Source organism: Somniosus microcephalus, chromosome 22 (assembly GCF_052327205.1).
Source record: "Somniosus microcephalus isolate GS21.2 chromosome 22, FLI_Smic_1.0, whole genome shotgun sequence".
In the NCBI taxonomy this organism is placed as follows: domain Eukaryota; kingdom Metazoa; phylum Chordata; class Chondrichthyes; order Squaliformes; family Somniosidae; genus Somniosus; species Somniosus microcephalus.
Genome location: NC_141008.1, coordinates 60,699,701 through 60,718,049, shown reverse-complemented (window position 1 = coordinate 60,718,049; position 18,349 = coordinate 60,699,701). Strand labels below are relative to the sequence as shown.

At 45.9% G+C, this 18,349-nt stretch overlaps 1 protein-coding gene across 3 annotated transcripts in view; it reads left to right on the top strand.

Moving 5' to 3' along the window:
- Positions 1-876: 876 nt before the first annotated feature.
- Positions 877-18,349, top strand: part of LOC147102439 (tapasin-related protein-like) — a 30,536-nt gene continuing 13,063 nt past the window's right edge. For 2 of the 3 annotated variants that reach the window (XM_085964887.1, XM_085964888.1), the window contains exons 1-5: positions 877-1,160; positions 6,978-7,157; positions 9,030-9,320; positions 10,243-10,581; positions 13,237-13,563. In XM_085964887.1, coding sequence (XP_085821013.1) covers positions 1,115-1,160; positions 6,978-7,157; positions 9,030-9,320; positions 10,243-10,581; positions 13,237-13,563 — 1,183 coding nt within the window. In that variant the 5' untranslated portion in view covers positions 877-1,114. The remainder of the gene's footprint in view (positions 1,161-6,977; positions 7,158-9,029; positions 9,321-10,242; positions 10,582-13,236; positions 13,564-18,349) is intronic. The other variant, XM_085964889.1, reaches the window with a different exon arrangement.

The window sequence follows — 18,349 nt, the reverse complement described above, 5'->3', positions numbered from 1 at the left end:
TCCCTCCTCCTCCTCCCCTCCCTCTCCCCCTCCCTCCTCCTCCTCCCTCCCTCCTCTCCCCTCCTCCTCCTCCTCCTCCCTCCTCTCCCCTCCTCCTCCTCTCCCTCCTCTCCCCTCCTCCTCCCTCCCTCCTCTCCCCTCCTCCTCCTCCTCCTCCCTCCTCCTCCCCTCCTCCCCTCCTCCTCCTCTCCCCCCTCCCTCCTCTCCCCTCCCTCCTCTCCCCTCCCTCCTCTCCCCTCCCTCCTCTCCCCCTCCCTCCTCCTCCCCTCCCTCCTCTCCCCTCCCTCCTCTCCCCTCCTCCTCCTCCCTCCCTCCTCCTCCTCCTCCCTCCTCTCCCCTCCTCCTCCCTCCTCCTCTCCCCTCCTCTCTCCCCTCCTCCCTCCCTCCTCTCCCCTCCTCCCTCCCTCCTCTCTCCTCCTCCCTCCCTCCTCTCCCCTCCTCCCTCCTCCCTCTCCCCTCCTCCCTCCCTCCTCTCCCCTCCTCCCTCCCTCCTCTCCCCTCCTCCCTCCCTCCTCTCCCCTCCTCCCTCCCTCCTCTCCCCTCCTCCCTCCCTCCTCTCCTCCCCTCCTCTCCCCTCCTCCTCCCTCCCTCCTCTCCCCCTCCTCCCTCCCTCCTCTCCCCCTCCTCCCTCCCTCCTCTCCCCCCCCCTCCTCCTCTCCTCCCTCCTCTCCCCCTCCTCCCTCCCTCCTCTCCCCTCCTCCCTCCCTCCTCTCCCCCTCCTCCCTCCCTCCTCTCCCCCTCCTCCCTCCCTCCTCCCCTCCCCTCCTCTCCCCCTCCTCCCTCCCTCCTCCCTCCCTCCTCTCCCCTCCTCCCTCCTCTCCCCTCCCTCCTCTCCCCTCCCTCCTCTCCCCTCCCCTCCTCTCCCCTCCTCCTCCTCCTTCCACCCACTCTCCCACCACCAGCTCCTCCCCCCTCCACGGCACCAACCCTCCCCCTGATGCGGCCTAATGCCAGCGGCCTTGCATTCCCCTCTACAAAGACGATCCCGAAGCTGATGCTCCTTCAAACTGAAAATTACCAGAAACTTCCGCATCGGATTCACGAAACCGAAAGTGTAAGCGACCAGCCTGCGAGGAGCAGGGATTCAGGGCAGCGGCGCGCAGAGTAAGAAAACATGTTTTTGAAGATATTCTTTTTGCACTTTTGGATTCTTGCTGCCGGTAAGAGAATCAGACGCTTCCAGCCTAAAGGAGCAGAACTGATATTTATTTAATGGTTGTGTTTGTGTTTGAAATCGGCCGCCCAATGGATGTTTTGAAAATGAAACTAACAATGCTCAGAAACTAGATAGAGCAAGCACAGCATTAAAATGAAGCGTTGATTTGGGCAGTACAACTGCATCATTAGGCTCCTCTGACCATGGTAAAGGATAACAAACTGAGAAGAACCTTGACAAGGTACAGACTTAGCGAACATAGCCTAGCGATCGAAAAAGGCAGACACAGGCAGACCAGGCTGCCAAGAGAGGAAAGGATATGCTCGCACTGCTGTCAGGGAGTGGTGGAGACAGAGATGCACTTCCTCACAGCTTGTGGAAAATATCAGGGCATCAGGGAGAATTTCTACCAAAAATTCTCACAAATATGCCCTGATTTCAGAAATCTGAATGACAACCAAAAACTCCCATTCCTACTGGGAGAGGAGAGAAGCTGTATAACACTGGCGGCACACTATGTTACAGCTTGCCATGAACAGAGAGCCAACCAGTAAACTAAGAAAAGAATATATATAAACGATGCGAATGTATATTTATACACTCAGGGATATACCTGTTTATACACTGTATGAATGGAACTGCGTTTATGTGGTAAACCATAGATGTATTTTGATGCTTTGGCAACATAAGATGTAACTTATCATGCCAATAAAGCGATTTGAATTGTGAATTGTGATAGCCTCCAGAAGAACCACACTGAATATAAAAACACTTCATCAAGGGCGAGTCAGAACACCAGAGTCAGAACACCATTGGCCCACGGGTGCCAATGATGGGAGAATAACACGGTCTTTGGGACCCACCCCTTTCCACGGGTGAGGTGAGATTAGAAACCCTTGTTAGATCAGTGATTCTGAGAGTATGATGTTTTTCAATAACCACACAGATGCTGTAACTTAACAATCAACAGGTATTTACTGGAGTAGGGTAGTCTCAAGACTGGGGTACAGAGGCATGCTCAAGGCTTATATACAGGTGTGGTCACTGCCGGTACTTTACAGTATACAGGAGCTGTAAAAGTAGTTCTCTTTTATAAAGGTACATATACTACAACCCACATAGAATGTTCCCCGTAAAATGCATTGGAAAAGGGGGCAATAAGGTAAGAAATCCCCTGCTTGTTATGTTATGACCTTGTAAACGTGTTTGTAAAGATTTCCCTTGGTATCTTTAGATCAACTTGGCTCAGTGGCTTTGTACTATCCCTGCTGAGGCACCAGAGTGCAGTGCTGAAGGAGTGCTGCACTGTCACAGGCACTGTGCTTTACATGAGAAATAAAACTAAATTCCATTAGATCATAAGAACATAAATTGGGAGTAGGAGTAGGTCACACCACTCCTCGAGCCTACTCTGCCATTCAATAAGATCATGGCTGATCTTCGACCTCAACTCCACTTTCCTGTACTATCCCCCTTCCAGAGATTCAGCTAGATGTTAAAGATCCCATGGTATTAATTAAACAAGAACAGCGAGGTCTCCCTGATGTCCTAGCCAACATTTATCCCTTAACCAGCATCACCAAAATCTGGTCATTCCACCTCATTGCTGTTAGTGAGATCTTGCTGTGCGCAAAATGGCTGCAGCATGCGACTACATAATGACATCAGTTCAAAGCCGTTCATTGCATATGAGGTAAAGTGGGGGTGTTTCTGAGCAATGTGATCAGGTGTTATATCAAGGCAGGTTCTTTTGTCTATTAAAATCATAAACACTTTCTAAGAGAATGAATTCCAATCTAATGAAGATTGATGGGATAAAGTTTTTTTCTTTCTATAAAGGTCCTGTAGCAAATGTATTTGGCCATGAGCACTCATCATAATTTAGGATTAAATTGGTGATTTCACTCAGAGAACCCATGGCCGGAATTTTGCCGGCGCTGAGAGGGCGGGATCGGAGGCGGGTCAGTTGTCAAAATAGAAAAGATTGACAGCGGGTCAGGAGCCCGCTGTCAACTCGCCTCCACGCTAATCTCCCAAGTGTTGGGTCTGTCAGCGCTGAACAGACCCGACACCAAGCGGCGGGTCAGGCAATTAAGCTCATTAAAAGCTATTTATAAGGTTGTTAAACACAATTTTACCAGATACATAATATTTTTACGCCTTTTTCACAAGGTTCATGGTGCTCAGGGATCACGTTGGGTGTAGTGTCAGCATGGGATGATTTACTAACTTGATAGCTACAAATGCTCTATAAAAGCTCCCATTTCATAGGTCTTTACTTTCCAAGGTTACAAGCTCTTGCTTACTGCATTTGGTAGATAGATTGAGCTTTATGCAGGTTGCAAGCGTTTGGAGCAAACTCTCTATCCAGTGTCACCTCATTGGAACAACTTCTCTCACCATTGACAGATCGCTTCTGTTATCTCAACCTCACCCGCCATCTATTTCATCAGCATCAGTGCCCTTGAAAATATCTCACCTTGGCCCTCAAAATTCCACCAAGATCAGCCCCAACACCAGCATCACCGGGTACACCAGCAGCATCAACACCAACCTTCTCCGCAATCAACTGATACTGCACAGGACCGAGGGCATCAGCACCCAACCACATTGCTGCCAGGAATGGCCTCACCCTGGCCAGATTTACTCCACTTGATGCTGCACACCCTGGCTGCCACATGATGCACCAGATTGGCACCACCCCACACCAACACCATAAAGTATCCCTACAATGTCCAAGCCATTCCTTTCACACTCATCACCATTGTGGGGGGTACCGTTATGTCTCACCATTCACTGCAACTCACTAAGCCACTTCCCAAAGGTGGACACAAACCTATCCAAGAATGCAAAGTGTTGAAAATAAAGGTTTCAATGTTTGAAACAACATTAACATAACTTTACATGAACATTGGCTAAAATACATAAGTGCCTACCCTTGTGTGTTGTTAGTTGGTATAATTGGACTAGGATGAGGGTGACTGTGAGGGGTGGCTAGTGAGATGTGGAAATGATAATGTAGAGAGGGAGAGGGCTGGGTGGAGGTACAAGGTAAGCTGGTGTGAGTAAGGATGTGCAAGAGTAGGGTAGGGAAGACAGAGTGATGGGGATGTGATGAGCGGCACAGCAGGATGAGGTTGAGTGTGGCTTTGCAGTAACGTTTCGTGATCTACTGAGATGGTTGAAAGGTTTGCGCCACTGCAGCCTGGTCCTCCTGACGACATCCCTGCTTGTGTCCTCCTGTGCAATGTGCAACCAGGCTGTGCTGATCTCCTGGGGAGGTCTCTTCCGCCCATTGGAAGGGAAGAGAACCTCCCTGCGTGGTGTGACTCCCTCGATAAGCATATGGAGGGAGTCATAGGAGAGCCTGGGTGCAGCCGTGCATCTTTGTGCAGTGCTCGTCAGTGTTTGCAGCACCTCAATGCTGTAGAACACTGACAGCAGAACTGCCCAAATCAATTTGGACATGGCCCCTTTAAGGAAACCGGCTGATGACACGTCATCAAATGACATCATCAGACCCGCTTCCTTTTAATTGGCCGGGAACCTCGCTGGGTGGGCTTAACAATCTCAATCAACGAAAAATCACTTGGAGAGTGCGGGCTGCAGTAGGCAGCGGGCTGAGACCGCGATCCCGACCCCCCCAGATCCGCCTCGGTCGCTGAAATCGCAGCCCATGAGATTGGCTGCTGTGGGGAATGGAAATTTTACACTTGTGCAGTCGGAGGTGCTTTTCTGAGGTTATGAATAAACCTTTTTATTGGGTCGATGTCGTGGGAGCTTTAATCTCCCTCTGACTCTTTGCTGTATCTCATTTGGGGATGTTTGTTGAAGCCGTGGGTTGAAAAAAAGGAAAAAGCTCCATTCATCAGTACTAACGTACTCCAGCATGATGGATAGAAAGAAATAAAGAAACAAAGAAAGACTTGCATTTCTATAGCGCCATTCACGACCACCGGACGTCTCAAAGCGCTTTACAGCCAATGAAAGACTTTTGAAGTGGAGTCACTGGGTGTAATGTGGGAAACGCAACATTTACCAATAACAATTCCTCCTTATTTAGTTTTACAAATTCTTCTTGAATCTCCTGAAGGTGGTGACTTCTTTCTGGGGATTGAGCTATGGACATCAGCAACATCCTGGTATCTGCCAAATGCCCATTCTTTATATGGGAGCCTAGACCGAGAGTATTGAAGGCTGTTTAACCATTGCAGCTGAGCCTGTTGCTGTCCACCCGGGAGCAATAGATAGCAATCATTAGCAGAAACCCTGGTTGATTTTTCTCCTCACTATCTTAGGGACTCTGAGGGTAGTTTTACCATCCCAATTACTGCCCAGGAACCTTACGGTCTTGGGCTTAGTATGACAACAAGGGTGCATTTAACCAGTCAAATGTAAGAAGTCACACAACACCAGGTTATAGTCCAACAGCTTTATTTGAAATCACAAGCTTTCGGAGCGCTGCTCCTTCGTCAGGTGAAGTCAGCCACTGGAGGGAGCTCTCCTTTGTATTTCTATTGGTCTTGACAAGTATTACAGGAAACTTTGTGATATCCGGCACCGACGGGACCGAGCTGTTGCCGTCCCATCAAAACTGCCGGACAAACCAGCGCTAACGTTAAAACATACGGAAGCTTTTGAGCTCCGTATCTAGCAACAAACCCACAGCTTCTAAACAGTTGGCCGTAGCTTGCAAGCATCTCTGTATCTAAGCAACAGCTTTAGCTAGACCTTGCAGAGCCTGACTAGTGAAAAAAAAGCAACGAAAAGAAAAAAAACTTACTGAACTGACTCCTGAATTTTGCCGGTGGCTCGAGCATTCCGGACAGTTAACCTCCGGATAAACCAAAGTTTCCTGTACATAGAACGTACAGCACCGAAACAGGCCATTAGCCCCAGCTGGTCTATGCCGGTGTTTATGCTCCACACGGGCCACCTCCCACCCTTCTTGATCTAACCCTTCCTTCTATTCCTTTCTCCCTCAAGTGTTTATCTAGATTTCCCGTAAATGCATCTATGCTATTTGCCTCAACCGCTCCCTGTGGTAGCGAGTTCCACCTTCTAACCACTCTCTGGGGAAAAAAGTTTCTCCTGAATTCCCTATTGGATTTATTGGTGACCATCTGATACTCATGGCCCCTAGTTTTGGACTATCAGTGGGTACAGTAGCTTAACGGACACGGTACCAGACTAGTAACCTTGAGGCTGTTGAGTTCAATCCCACTGCAGCAAGTTGTGATAATGGAGTTCAATAAATGGGGTAATTTGTGGGCTGGCACTAGGAAAATGACCATGACAGTTACTAGATTTTTCAGCGAGCAATTAGGAAAGCAAATGGTATGTTAGCTTTTGTTACAAAGGGATTAGAGTATAAGAGTAAAGTAGTCTTACTGCAGTTATACAGGGCATTGGTGCGACCACACCTGGAGTACTGCGTACAGTTCTGGTCTCCTTACCTAAGGAAAGACATACTTGCCTTAGAGGGAGTGCAGTGAAGGTTCACTAGACTGGTTCCTGAGGGGATTGCCCTATGAGGAGAGATTGAGTAGACTAGGCCTATATTCCTTAGAGTTTAGAAGAATGAGAGGTGATCTAATTGAAACATATAAAACTCTTAAGGGGCTTGACAAGGTTAACGCTGGGCAAATGTTTCCCCTGGCTGGGGAATCTAGAACACAAGGTCACAGTCACAGAATAAGGGGTTGGCCATTTAAGCCTGAGATGAGGAGACATTTCTTCACTGTAATGTGCGGAGTGATGGTATGCATTCTGCGTTAAAAGCTTTATTTTCGACTCCTCTTTTCCTTTTTTTTTTATATAGGAATCGTGCGGGCACAGAATGGACACACGGTCCCATACAGAAGGTTGGACTGCATGTTTCTGGAAGAGAAACAAAGTGAAGAGTCTCACGTGTTTGGGCCCACAACCATCAAGAGGAAGGCATTACTGCTCTTTGGTGATGTCAATACAAATGAGGAGGCCATTACTTTTAAAGTTAAAGGTAGTGTGAACAGATCAAGCACATCAGTAAATGAATTCTCTGTGGCGAGCACCTCCTATACTCAGGGTAATTGTTCAAAATGGTTTGGGACGTCCTTTTACTTGCTCTTGCCAGGGAAGGAAGCAGTGGAGATTTCTGAGGATGGATGCTCCAATGCCCCAATAGGATTAAAATACTGCATTGGTTTTATTCAATAGTTCTTAGTTCTGAGAGTTGGTCAGATGGTGATGTCTCTGTAATGCAAGGCTTACACTGTATTCATCGTGATTCAAGTGCAACTGACCGAGACTGAAAGGTGCCGAATCCATCAATCAGAGGTTATTGTTTCCCCAAAGACATTTCTCAAAAGAGGATAATTAACCCAGTATGGAGTTTGCTCATTACATTTATGTTTAATATTGATACTCAGTAGTATTTACCAAATTCTATTTGTGCTTCACTTTCCATTTGATTATAAATAAAAATTCTGAGTTGCTTTACTTAGCCTGCTAAAGCTCTGCTCTGTATTTTAATATTCTGCCAATCCAAAGAGAATGCTATCATTCTAGGTAAAGAAAGACTTGCATTTATATAGCGCCTTTCATGACCACCAGACGTCTCAAAGCACTCTACAGCCAATGAAGTACTTTTGAAGTGTAGTCACTGTTGTAATGTGGGAATCGTGGCAGCCAATTTGTGCACAGCAAGCTCCCACAAACAGCAATGTGATAATGACCAGATAATCTGTTTGTTTTTGTTATGTTGGTTGAGGGAGAAATATTGGCCCCAGGACACCGGGGATAACTCCAGTAAATCCTGCAAGTAAGGATAGTTGTTTGTTCTCAAGTCACGTGAAGGACAGATTATCAATAAGAGTGCAGCTTCTGTCAGCTGTGTGTGTGTCAGCCGTGGCTCAGTGGACAGCACTCTCGCTTCTGAGTCAGAAGGTCGTAGGTTCAAGTCCCACTCCAGAGACTTGAGCACAAAATCCAGGCTGACACTCCAGTGCAGTGCTGAGGGAGTGCTGCACTGTTGGAGGTGCCGCCTTTCAGTTGATACGTTAAACCGAGGCCCCGTCTGCTCTCTCAGGTGGACGTAAAAGATCCCGCGGCACTATTTCGAAGAAGAGCTGGGGAGTTATCCCCGGTGTCTTGGCCAATATTTCTCCTTCAACTAACATTATAAAAACAGATTACCTGGTCAACAGCTCATTGCTGTTTGTGGGAGCTTGCTGTACAGAAATTGGCTGCTGCGTTTCCCACATTACAACAGTGACTCCACTTTAAAAGTACTTCATTGGCTGTAAAGCGCTTTGAGACGATCTGAGGTCGTGAAAGGCGCTATAGAAATGCAAGTTCTTTCTGGATCATAGAGGACAAGGTATGGCTAAGAATCCATTGAGAGAGAAAACAGTTCTGTGCAACATCTGAAATTGTAAGAGATTTATTTATATGCACACCTCCATGCCTGAGGATTGCTCAGTAAGGGTGACTTGTTTCAGCCAAAAATTGGACATAATTGCCAGTGATTAGTTTGAAGAAGTCTTTTGGGAGAGTCAGAATGCACTGGTTCTTTTGCTCCCTAAGTCAGTCTTTCAAAAATAGGTGGTCAAATGGAATTGGTAATGGTTGATGCAGTTGATTGGGAGAGGTAGATTTTCAGAGTAAAAGGTTACACCTCAGGTTGTAAGAGTGATATTTCAATATATGAATGCCCTAGTTGTTTTTCTTTAAATCACAAGGTACAACAGAAGAATTTGCAGAATCTTACTACTTAGGAGGCTCAGAGAGATTGCATGTTTAGTATTGGAATCCTTCTTTATGTAAGAAATCTGCACCATCTTCTATTAACTTGCTGTCTAATTAGGATGTGAATCTTTCCTTTTATTTACAGAGTCTTCATTAGACATATTCCAGTATGTGGATGAGGAACCTGACAAATTGGATTGTGAAATTAGCAGGTATTCTACCTTTGGCATCCACGTGCCCTGGCCACATCAGGGTGAGGAGTCCAGTGAGGACATATGGTTCACAGCGTCTGTAAAGCACAGAAATGGCAGGTTCACTGTAACCAGCTTCATGAGGAAGATAGAAGCACCCGATAGCCCGAAGGCCGAGAACAGTGAAACAAAAACAGACGACGGAGATTCATCCATTGGCAGTACAGACACTCTGTTAGTTCAAGGTAATGTACTAATGCCAGTAGGAAGCTGACCAGCCCAGTATAAGTTCGGACAGAGTGTGAGAATCTCTTTGTGAGATCTTTGATTCCAAATGATTCGACATTGACCCGTATTGGCGGCAGTGGTTAAATGTTTATTCAGCACGAGCAAGGATCAACACAATTGCTATATCTTAAGCAGCAGTTTACAAGGTATATTTAAGAGTCAAACTACCCCGTTTATGCCTTGGGTAAAAGTCACGGTAAGAGTTATCTGCAATCTCTCTAGCCGTGCTTCCTGGCCTGTTTAGCCTCTGAGTGTCCCCTAGAATTACTTGAATCCTCCTCTGTTAACTTCGACACTTAACCTCTGCTGGTGTCCCTTTCTTATACCATTTCTTTCAATTCAAGCCTGTGGAGCTTCCCTTTCTCCCCTGATAGGTCCTCTCTCTCCTCCTCGAATCTCATGCCATCCCTCCCCTTCCGTTACTGTCCACTGAAAAGCACCTATTTCAAGAGATGATATTGTGGTGCACGGGTCCCTTATCTGTCTTGTGAACCTCCCTTATAAGTCTGGTTTCTGTGAAAGGCAAATATTGTCCATAATATACATATTTTTTCATCACTCTAAGATTATAGTCAATTTACTTATTAATTTGTCTATTAACACTTATTTTCTTTATACATATATTTTTTATATATATATATATATATATGCATGCAGTTACTAATTTGTATATTAATACTTAGATTGAGTGTGATAAACCCTCTATTCCAATAATAATGCAAATGAACCAAAAACTATGTGGCATAAACAGCACATGACTAGATATTTGAAATGGTGAGCTTATGAAGAAAATACAATTTAAGTGTTTTTACCTGAGATATTAATAGTAAATAACTGGCGCAAAATGCAAGATAATGGCACTTTCTTTGTCCTTGTTAGTGAGCTACATTGTCCGCACCAGCACCCCAATGATCAGAACCAAACTGAAGCAAGACCTGATTCTGGACTGCGGCTACAACATTGATCACAGCACGGACTTTAACATTGACTGGCGATATCAGCACAAAGGGACCAAGAAGAAATTGTTCTCCTACAATGGGCGACATCAGCAGGTTGAACACATCGAGAAAGGGATTGAAGTGTTCATGGACCAGATCAAGAATGGGAACGCTTCCATCCGCATAAGAAATGTTGGCATTAAAGATGAGGGATCCTACACCTGTTCCGTATATGTCCCTCCACTCTTCGGAACGCACACCATCAACTTGGAGATTTGGGGTAAGATACTGATGCTGATGAATTAACCGGTACTGAAAACGAACGGGTCAGGGGAAATGACGATTTGAATTTATTTGGGTAACGGAACAGTGTGGAAATTAGCAGAAAATTGAAAGGACAGTTCGGATCTTGCTGTCTGCTGTAATAAACCAGGGTCTCTGCTCCAGAGGTAGTACCTGGATTGATTATTTCAGTATACACTCAAGAAGCTCGACACCATCCAGGACAAAGCAGCCCGCTTGATTGGCACCCCATCCACCACCTTAAACATTCACTCCCTCCACCACCGGCGTACCGTGGCTGCAGTGTGTACCATCTACAAGATACATTGCAGCAACTCGCCAAGGCTTCTTCGGCAGCACCTCCCAAGCCCGCGAGCTCGTCCACCTAGAAGGACAAGGGCAGCAGGCGCACGGGAACACCACCACCTCCAAGTTTCCCTCCAAGTCACACACCATCCTGACTTGGAAGTATATTGCCGTTCCTTCATCGTCGCTGGGTCAAAATCCTGGAACTCCCTCCCTAACAACACTGTGGGAGCACCTTCACCACACGGACTGCAGCGGTTCAAGAAGGCGGCTCACCGCCACCTTCTCAAGGACAACTAGGGATGGACAATAAATGCTGGCCTTGCCAGCGACGCCACATCCCATGAACAAATTTTAAAAAACAACCCGCTGAATATATGCATTTTAACATCAGGAAAAAGAGTACAGTGCAGGTAATTACAATTAGTACCAACACCTGGCAGAATCTTCATCCTGAATATCAGCAATCAGCGTGGTTGGAATCCAGCTCAGCTGAGGACAAGGTTACTCCCATTTATTGTAGCAGGGTGTTTGCCAGCTATAGCTGAGCTAGTCCTTATGAGAGGTGTAATGTCAGGTCTGAGGGTAGGTGTGAAGATAAATCCCTTAGGGGTCACTACATGGTTCCCTGTTTTTTTTTTCTTCAAATCTACATAAATTACTTGGAAACCAAACATCGCATTTGCTGACCACACTAAAACAAGGAGAACAGTAGAGACAGAGGATTCAGCAAAAGGTTTGCAGGAGAAAGAACTTGCATTTATTTAGGGCTGGAGTATAAAAGTAGGGAAGTCTTGCGGCAACTGTACAGGGCGTTGGTGAGACCACACCTGGAGTACTGCGTACAGTTTTGGTCTCCTTATTTAAGGAGGGATATACTTGCATTGGAGGCAGTTCAGAGAAGGTTCACTAGGTTGATTCCTGAGTTGAAAGGGTTGTCTTATGAGGAAAGGTTGAGCAGGTTGGGCCGATACTCATTGGGGTTTAGAAGAATGAGAGGTGATCTTATTGAAACATATAAGATTCTGAGGGGGCTCGACAGGGTAGATTCTGAGAGGATGTTTCCCCTCGTGGGGGAATCTAGAACTAGAAACATAGAAACATAGAAGATAGGAGCAGGAGTAGGCCATTCGGCCCTTCGAGCCTGCTCCGCCATTCAACGAGATCATGGCTGATCATCCAAACCCTAGCACCCGGTCCCTACACCGACAGCCATCCCACACAAGCCCTATCCCCGTAACCCCGTAACCCCACGTATTTAATCCCCCCTAACACTAAGGGCCAATTTTTTTATCATGGCCAATCAACCTAACCCGCACATCTTTGGACTGTGGGAGGAAACCGGAGCACCCGGAGGAAACCCACGCAAACACGGGGAGAATGTGCAAACTCCACACAGACAGTCACCCGAGGCCAGATTTGAACCCGGGTCCCTGGCGCTGTGAGGCAACAGTGCTAACCACTATGCCACCATGCTGCCCTATGCCACACTATGCCACCACACTATGCCACCATTCACGACCCTCAGAGAAGAAATTCCTCCTCATCTCCATTTTAAATAGGCGACTCCTTATTTTGAAACTATGCCACTAGGGGGCATAGTTTCAAAATAAGGAGTCGCCTATTTAAAATGGAGATGAGGAGGAATTTCTTCTCTGAGGGTCGTGAATCTTTGGAATTCTCTACCCCAGAGAGCTGTGGAGGCGGAGTCATTGAATATATTCAAGGCGGAGATTGACAGATTTTTGAAAAACAGGGGTCAAGGGTTATGGGGAGAGAGCAGGAAAGTGGAGTTGAGGCCAAGATCAGATCAGCCATGATCTCATTGAATGGTGGAGCAGGCTCGAGGGGCCGAATGGCCGACTCCTGCTCCTAATTCTTATGTTATTATTAGCACCTTTCATGACATCACAAAGCGCTTCACAGCCAATAAAATACTTTTGAAGCTTCACAGATGTGTGCTACAGTCTGAGTCCTGACACTCCAGAGCACCACGTTCCCCCAGTACATTAAACACATGCTCTTCTCATCAGCATTTTTAAGAGTACATGTATTTAGCATGCGATTGTATGGGAAAATATTACTATCAAAAAAAAGCTTTGTGCAGGAAAAATTATCTAAAGGGGATTTTTTATTTTAAATTGACAGTTCCCACGTTGGTTATTGGTTGCTGCAGTGACATGTTCACACTTGGGTCCCGTGTGGAAGACTGCATTATTCCAGTTTGATTACAATTAAAGGGATTGACAGCAGCAAAGCCCAAGCGTTGGCAGGCCTATAAATCATGAATGTATGTCCAGTTGTCGTGACCGGTTTCTGACAAAGCCATTTGTTGCTTTCTTTGTAGAGTCTCCCGTTGTCTCAATGCACCCCGATTCACTTTCCCTGAAGGAAGGGGACGAGCAGAAGCTGACATGTGACGCGGGGCGGTATTACCCACTTGACGTAACGGTGAGGTGGCTGCGGCAACAGGGCGAGGGGCACCTGCTGCCCGTCTACATGACCAACGTCGTCTTCTCGCCCCACAAGCGGAACACGGACGGCACCTACAACCTGACCAGTTACTTCTGGTTCACGGCCTCCCTCAGGGACAATGACGTTGCGTACACCTGTCGAGTGGAGCATGCCAGCTTGAAGAAACCGATCAAACGTTACGTCCAAGTAAATGTAGATGGTAAGCAATGGGGAGAATCCTATGATACTGTTCACTTAAAATTGTTCCAAGGTATTTCACAGAGTCAATATGGATTAACCAAAACGATAGCAAAATACTAGTCCTATCACCACCTCGTCTGGTTTTGAATACCTCTTAATGTCTCTTCACTTCTCTTTTGTTCTCTCCCAGCCCCCATACTGGCCTTTTAATCTGTTTCATTTCCTGTGTTTCCTCTCAGTTCTGACGAAGGGTTTCGACCTGAAACGTTGACTCTATTTCTCTCTCCACGGATGTTGCCTGGCCTGCTGAGTTTTTCCAGCATTTTCTGTTGTTATTTTGGATTAACCAAAGCCCTGGTTAGGCTACACCTGGAGCACTGTGAGCAGTTCTGGGCACCACACCTTAGGAAGGATATATTGGCCTTGGAGGGAGTGCAGCGTAGGTTTACCAGAAATGATACCCGGACTTCAAGGGTTAAGCTACGAGGAGCGGTTACACAAATTAGGTTTGTATTCCCGAGAATTTAGAACGTTAAGGAGTGATTTGATCGAAGTTTTCAAGATATTAAGGGGAACAGATAGGGTCGATAGAGAGAAACTATTTCTGCTGGTTGAGGATTCTAGGACTAGTTGGCATAATCTAAAAATTAGAGCCAGACCTTTCAGGAGTGAAATTAGGAAACACTTCTACACACAAAGGGTGGTAAAGTTTGGAACTCTCTTCCACAAACGGCAATTGATGCTGGATCAATTGTTAATTTTAAATCAGAGATTGATAGATTTTTGTTAACCAAAGGTATTAAGGGATATGGGCCAAAGGCGGGTATATGGAGTTAGGTCGCAGATCAGCCATGATCTCATTGAATGGTGGGACAGGCTCGAGGGGCTGAATGGCCTCCTCCTGTTCCTATGTTTCTAATATTGGATACCTAAGGATGTTCATGTCTTTTATTTCCCCCCTCGGATTAATATTGAAGCAGCTCCAATACAGTGTAAACATCTAAATTCACTTAATGTTGGAGCAGTTTTTGGAACCAACCTGGTTCCTGTGCTGGCCCAAAAGTCCACCTTTTGTAGAAACATAGAAGATAGGAGCAGGAGTAGGCCATTCGGCCCCTCGAGCCTGCTCCAACATTTAATGAGATCATGGCTGATCATCCAAATTCAGTACCCTGTCCCTGCTTTCTCCCCATATCCCTTGATCCCTTTAGCCTTAAGAAATATATCTTAACTCCTTGAATATATTTAATGAATTGTCCTCAACTGCCTTCTGTGGTAGAGAATTCCACAGGTTCACCACTCTCTGGGTGAAGAAATTCCTCCTCATCTCAGTCCTAAATGGCTTACCCTTATCCTTAGACTGTGACCCCTGGTTCTGGACTCCCCCGCCATCGGGAACATCCTTCCTGCATCTAGCCTGTCTAGTCCTGTTAGAATTTTATAAGTTTCAATGAGATCCCCTCTCATTCTTCTAAACTCCAGCGAATATAAGCCTAATCGACCCAATCTCTCCTCATACGTCATTCCTGCCATCCGAGGTATCAGTCTGGTGAATCTTCGCTGCACTCCCTCCATGGCAAGAACATCCTTCCTCAGATAAGGTGACCAAAACTGCACACAATACTCAAGGTGTGGTCTCACCAAGGCCCTGTACAACTGCAGCAAGACATCCTTGCTCCTGTACTCGAATCCTCTTGCTATGAAGGCCAACATACCATTTGCCTTCTTAACCACCTGCTGCACCTGCATGCTTACCTTCAGCAACTGGTGCACAAGGACACCCAGGTCTCGTTGCACTTCCCCTTTTCCCAATCTATTGCCGTTCAGATAATAATCTGTCTTCCTGTTTTTGCCACCAAAGTGGATAATCTCGCATTTATCCACATTGGACAGATGCATGGCAAATGCAGTATAATCACCCAACCTGTCCAAATCATACTGGAGTTTCTCTGCATCCTCCTCACAGCACACATGCCCACCCAGCTTTGTGTCATCTGCAAACTTGGAGATATTACATCTCATTCCCTCGTCTAGATCATTTATATATATTGTGAATAGCTGGGGTCAAGCACCGATCCCTGCGGTACCCCACTAGTCACTGCCTGCCACTCGGAAAAAGACCCGTTTATTCCAACTCTTTGCTTCCTGTCTGCCAACCAGTTCTCTATCCAAGACAGTACCATACCCCCAATCCCGTGTGCTTTAACTTTGCACGCTAATCTCTTCTGTGGGACCTTATCGAAAGCCTTCTGAAAGTCCAAATACACCACATCCACTGGTTCTCCCTTATCTATTCTACCAGTTACATCCTCAAAAAATTCCAGTAGATTAGTCAAGCATGATTTACCTTTTGTAAATCCATGTTGACTTTGTCTGATCCTGTCACTGTTTTCCAAGTGCTCTGCTATTACATCTTTTATAATGGACTCTACATTTTCCCCACTACCGATGTCAGACTTACCGGTCTATAATTCCCCGTTTTCTCTCTACCACCTTTTTTAAATAGTGGGGTTACATTAGCTGTTCTCCAATCCATGGGAACTGTTCCAGAGTCTATAGAATTTTGGAAGATGACCAGCAATGCATCTACTATTTCTAGGGCCACTTCCTTAAGCACCCTAGGATGTAGATTATCAGGCCCTGGGTTTTTATCGACCTTCAATCCCGTCAATTTCCCTAACACCATTTCCCTACAAATACTGATTTCATTCAATTCCTCCCTCTCATAAGACCCTATGTTCCCCGACATCTCTGGGAGGTTATTTGTGTCCTCCTTTGTGACGACAGAACCAAAGTATGTATTTAATTGGTCAGCCATTTCTTTGTTCCCCATTATAAATTCCCCTGATTCTGACAGGAAGGGACCTACGCTTGACTTCACCAATCGTTTTCTCTTCACATATCTATAGAAGCTTTTACAGTCAGTTTTTATGTTCCCTGAAAGCTTACTCTCATAATCTATTTCCCCCCTCTTAAATAATCCCTTTGCCCTCCTTTGCTGAATCCTAAACTGCTACCAATCCTCGGGTTTGCTGCTTTTTCTGGCCAAATTATATGTCCTCTCCTTGGATCTGATGTTATCCCTAATTTCCCTTGTTAGCCACAGTTGAGTCACCTTTTTATTTTTATTTTTGTGCCAAACAGGGATGAACAAATTCTGTAATTCATCCATGCAATCTTTAAATGTTTGCCATTGCCTATCCACCGTCAACCCTTTAAGTAACGTTCCCCAATCCATCCTAGCCAACTCGTGCCTCATACCATCGTAGTTTCCTTTAGTTAAATTCAGGACCCTAGTCTCTGAGTCAACTACTTCACTGTCCATTTTAATGAAGAATTCTATCATATTATGATCGCTCCTCCCCAAGGGGCCTCGCACAACAAGATTGCTAATTAATCCTTTCTCATTACATAATACCCAGTCTAAGATGGCCTGATCTCTAGTTGGTTCCTCGACATATTGGTCCAGGAAACCATCCCGTATACACTCTAGGAATTCCTCCTCCACAGTATTGTTACTAATTTGGTTAGCCCAATCTATATGTAGATTAAAGTCACCCATGATAACTGCTGTGCCCTTATTGCACGCGTCTCTAATTTCCCATTTAATGCCATCCCCAACCTCAGCATTACTGTTTGGGAGTCTATATACAACTCCCACTAACGTTTTCTGCCCCATGGTATTTCTCAGCTCTGCCCATACAGATTCCACATCATCAGAGCTAATATCCTTCCTTACTATTGTTTTAATCTCCTCTTTAACCAGCAATGCTACCCCACCTCCTTTTCCTTTTTTCTTGTTCTTCCTGAATATTGAATACTCCTGGATGCTGAATTCCCAGACTTGGTGATCCTGGAGCCATGTCTCTGTAATCCCAATTATATAATATCCGTTTACATCTATTTGCGCAGCTAATTACCTTATTATGAATACTCCTTGCATTAAGACACAAAGTCTTCAGGCTTGATTTTTTAACACTTAGTCCTTTTAGAATTATTATTTACTGTGGCCCTGTTTGATTTACAGCCTTGATTTCTCTGCCTTCCACTTTTGCTTTTCTCCTTCCTGTCTTTTGTTTCTATCCTTGCTTCCCTTTCCTCTGTCTCCCTGCACAGGTTCCCAACCCCCTGCCATTTTTGGTTAAACCCTCCCCAACAGCACTAGCAAACACTCCCCCTAGGACATCGGTTCTGGTCCCACCCAGGTGCAAATTTTTGTACTGGTCCCACCTCCCCCAGAACCGGTTCCAATGTCCCAGGAATTTGAATCCCTCCTCCTTGCACCATTCCTCTAGCCAAGTATTCATCTGAAATATCCTTCTATTTCTACTCTGACTAGCACGCGGCACTGGTAGCAATTCTGAGATTACTACTTTTGAGGTCCTATTTTTTAATTTACCTCCTAACTCCCTATATTCAGCTTTTCGGACCTCATCCCGTTTTTACCTATATCGTTGGTACCTATATGCACCACGACAACTGGCTGTTCACCCTCCCCCTCTAGAATGCCCTGCAGCCGCTCCGAGACATCCTTGACCCTTGCACCAGGGAGGCAACATTCCATCATGGAGTCTTGTTTGTGACCGCAGAAACGCCTATCTATTCCCCTTACAATAGAATCCCCTATCACTATAGCTCTCCCGCTTTTTTTCCTCCCGTCCTGTGCAGCAGGACCACCCATAGTGCCAGGAAGTTGGCTGCTGCTGCCTTCCACCGATAAGCCATCCCCCTCAACAATATCCAAAGTGATATATCTGTTTGAAAGGGGGATGGCCACAGGGGACCCCTGCCTGCGCCTACTACTC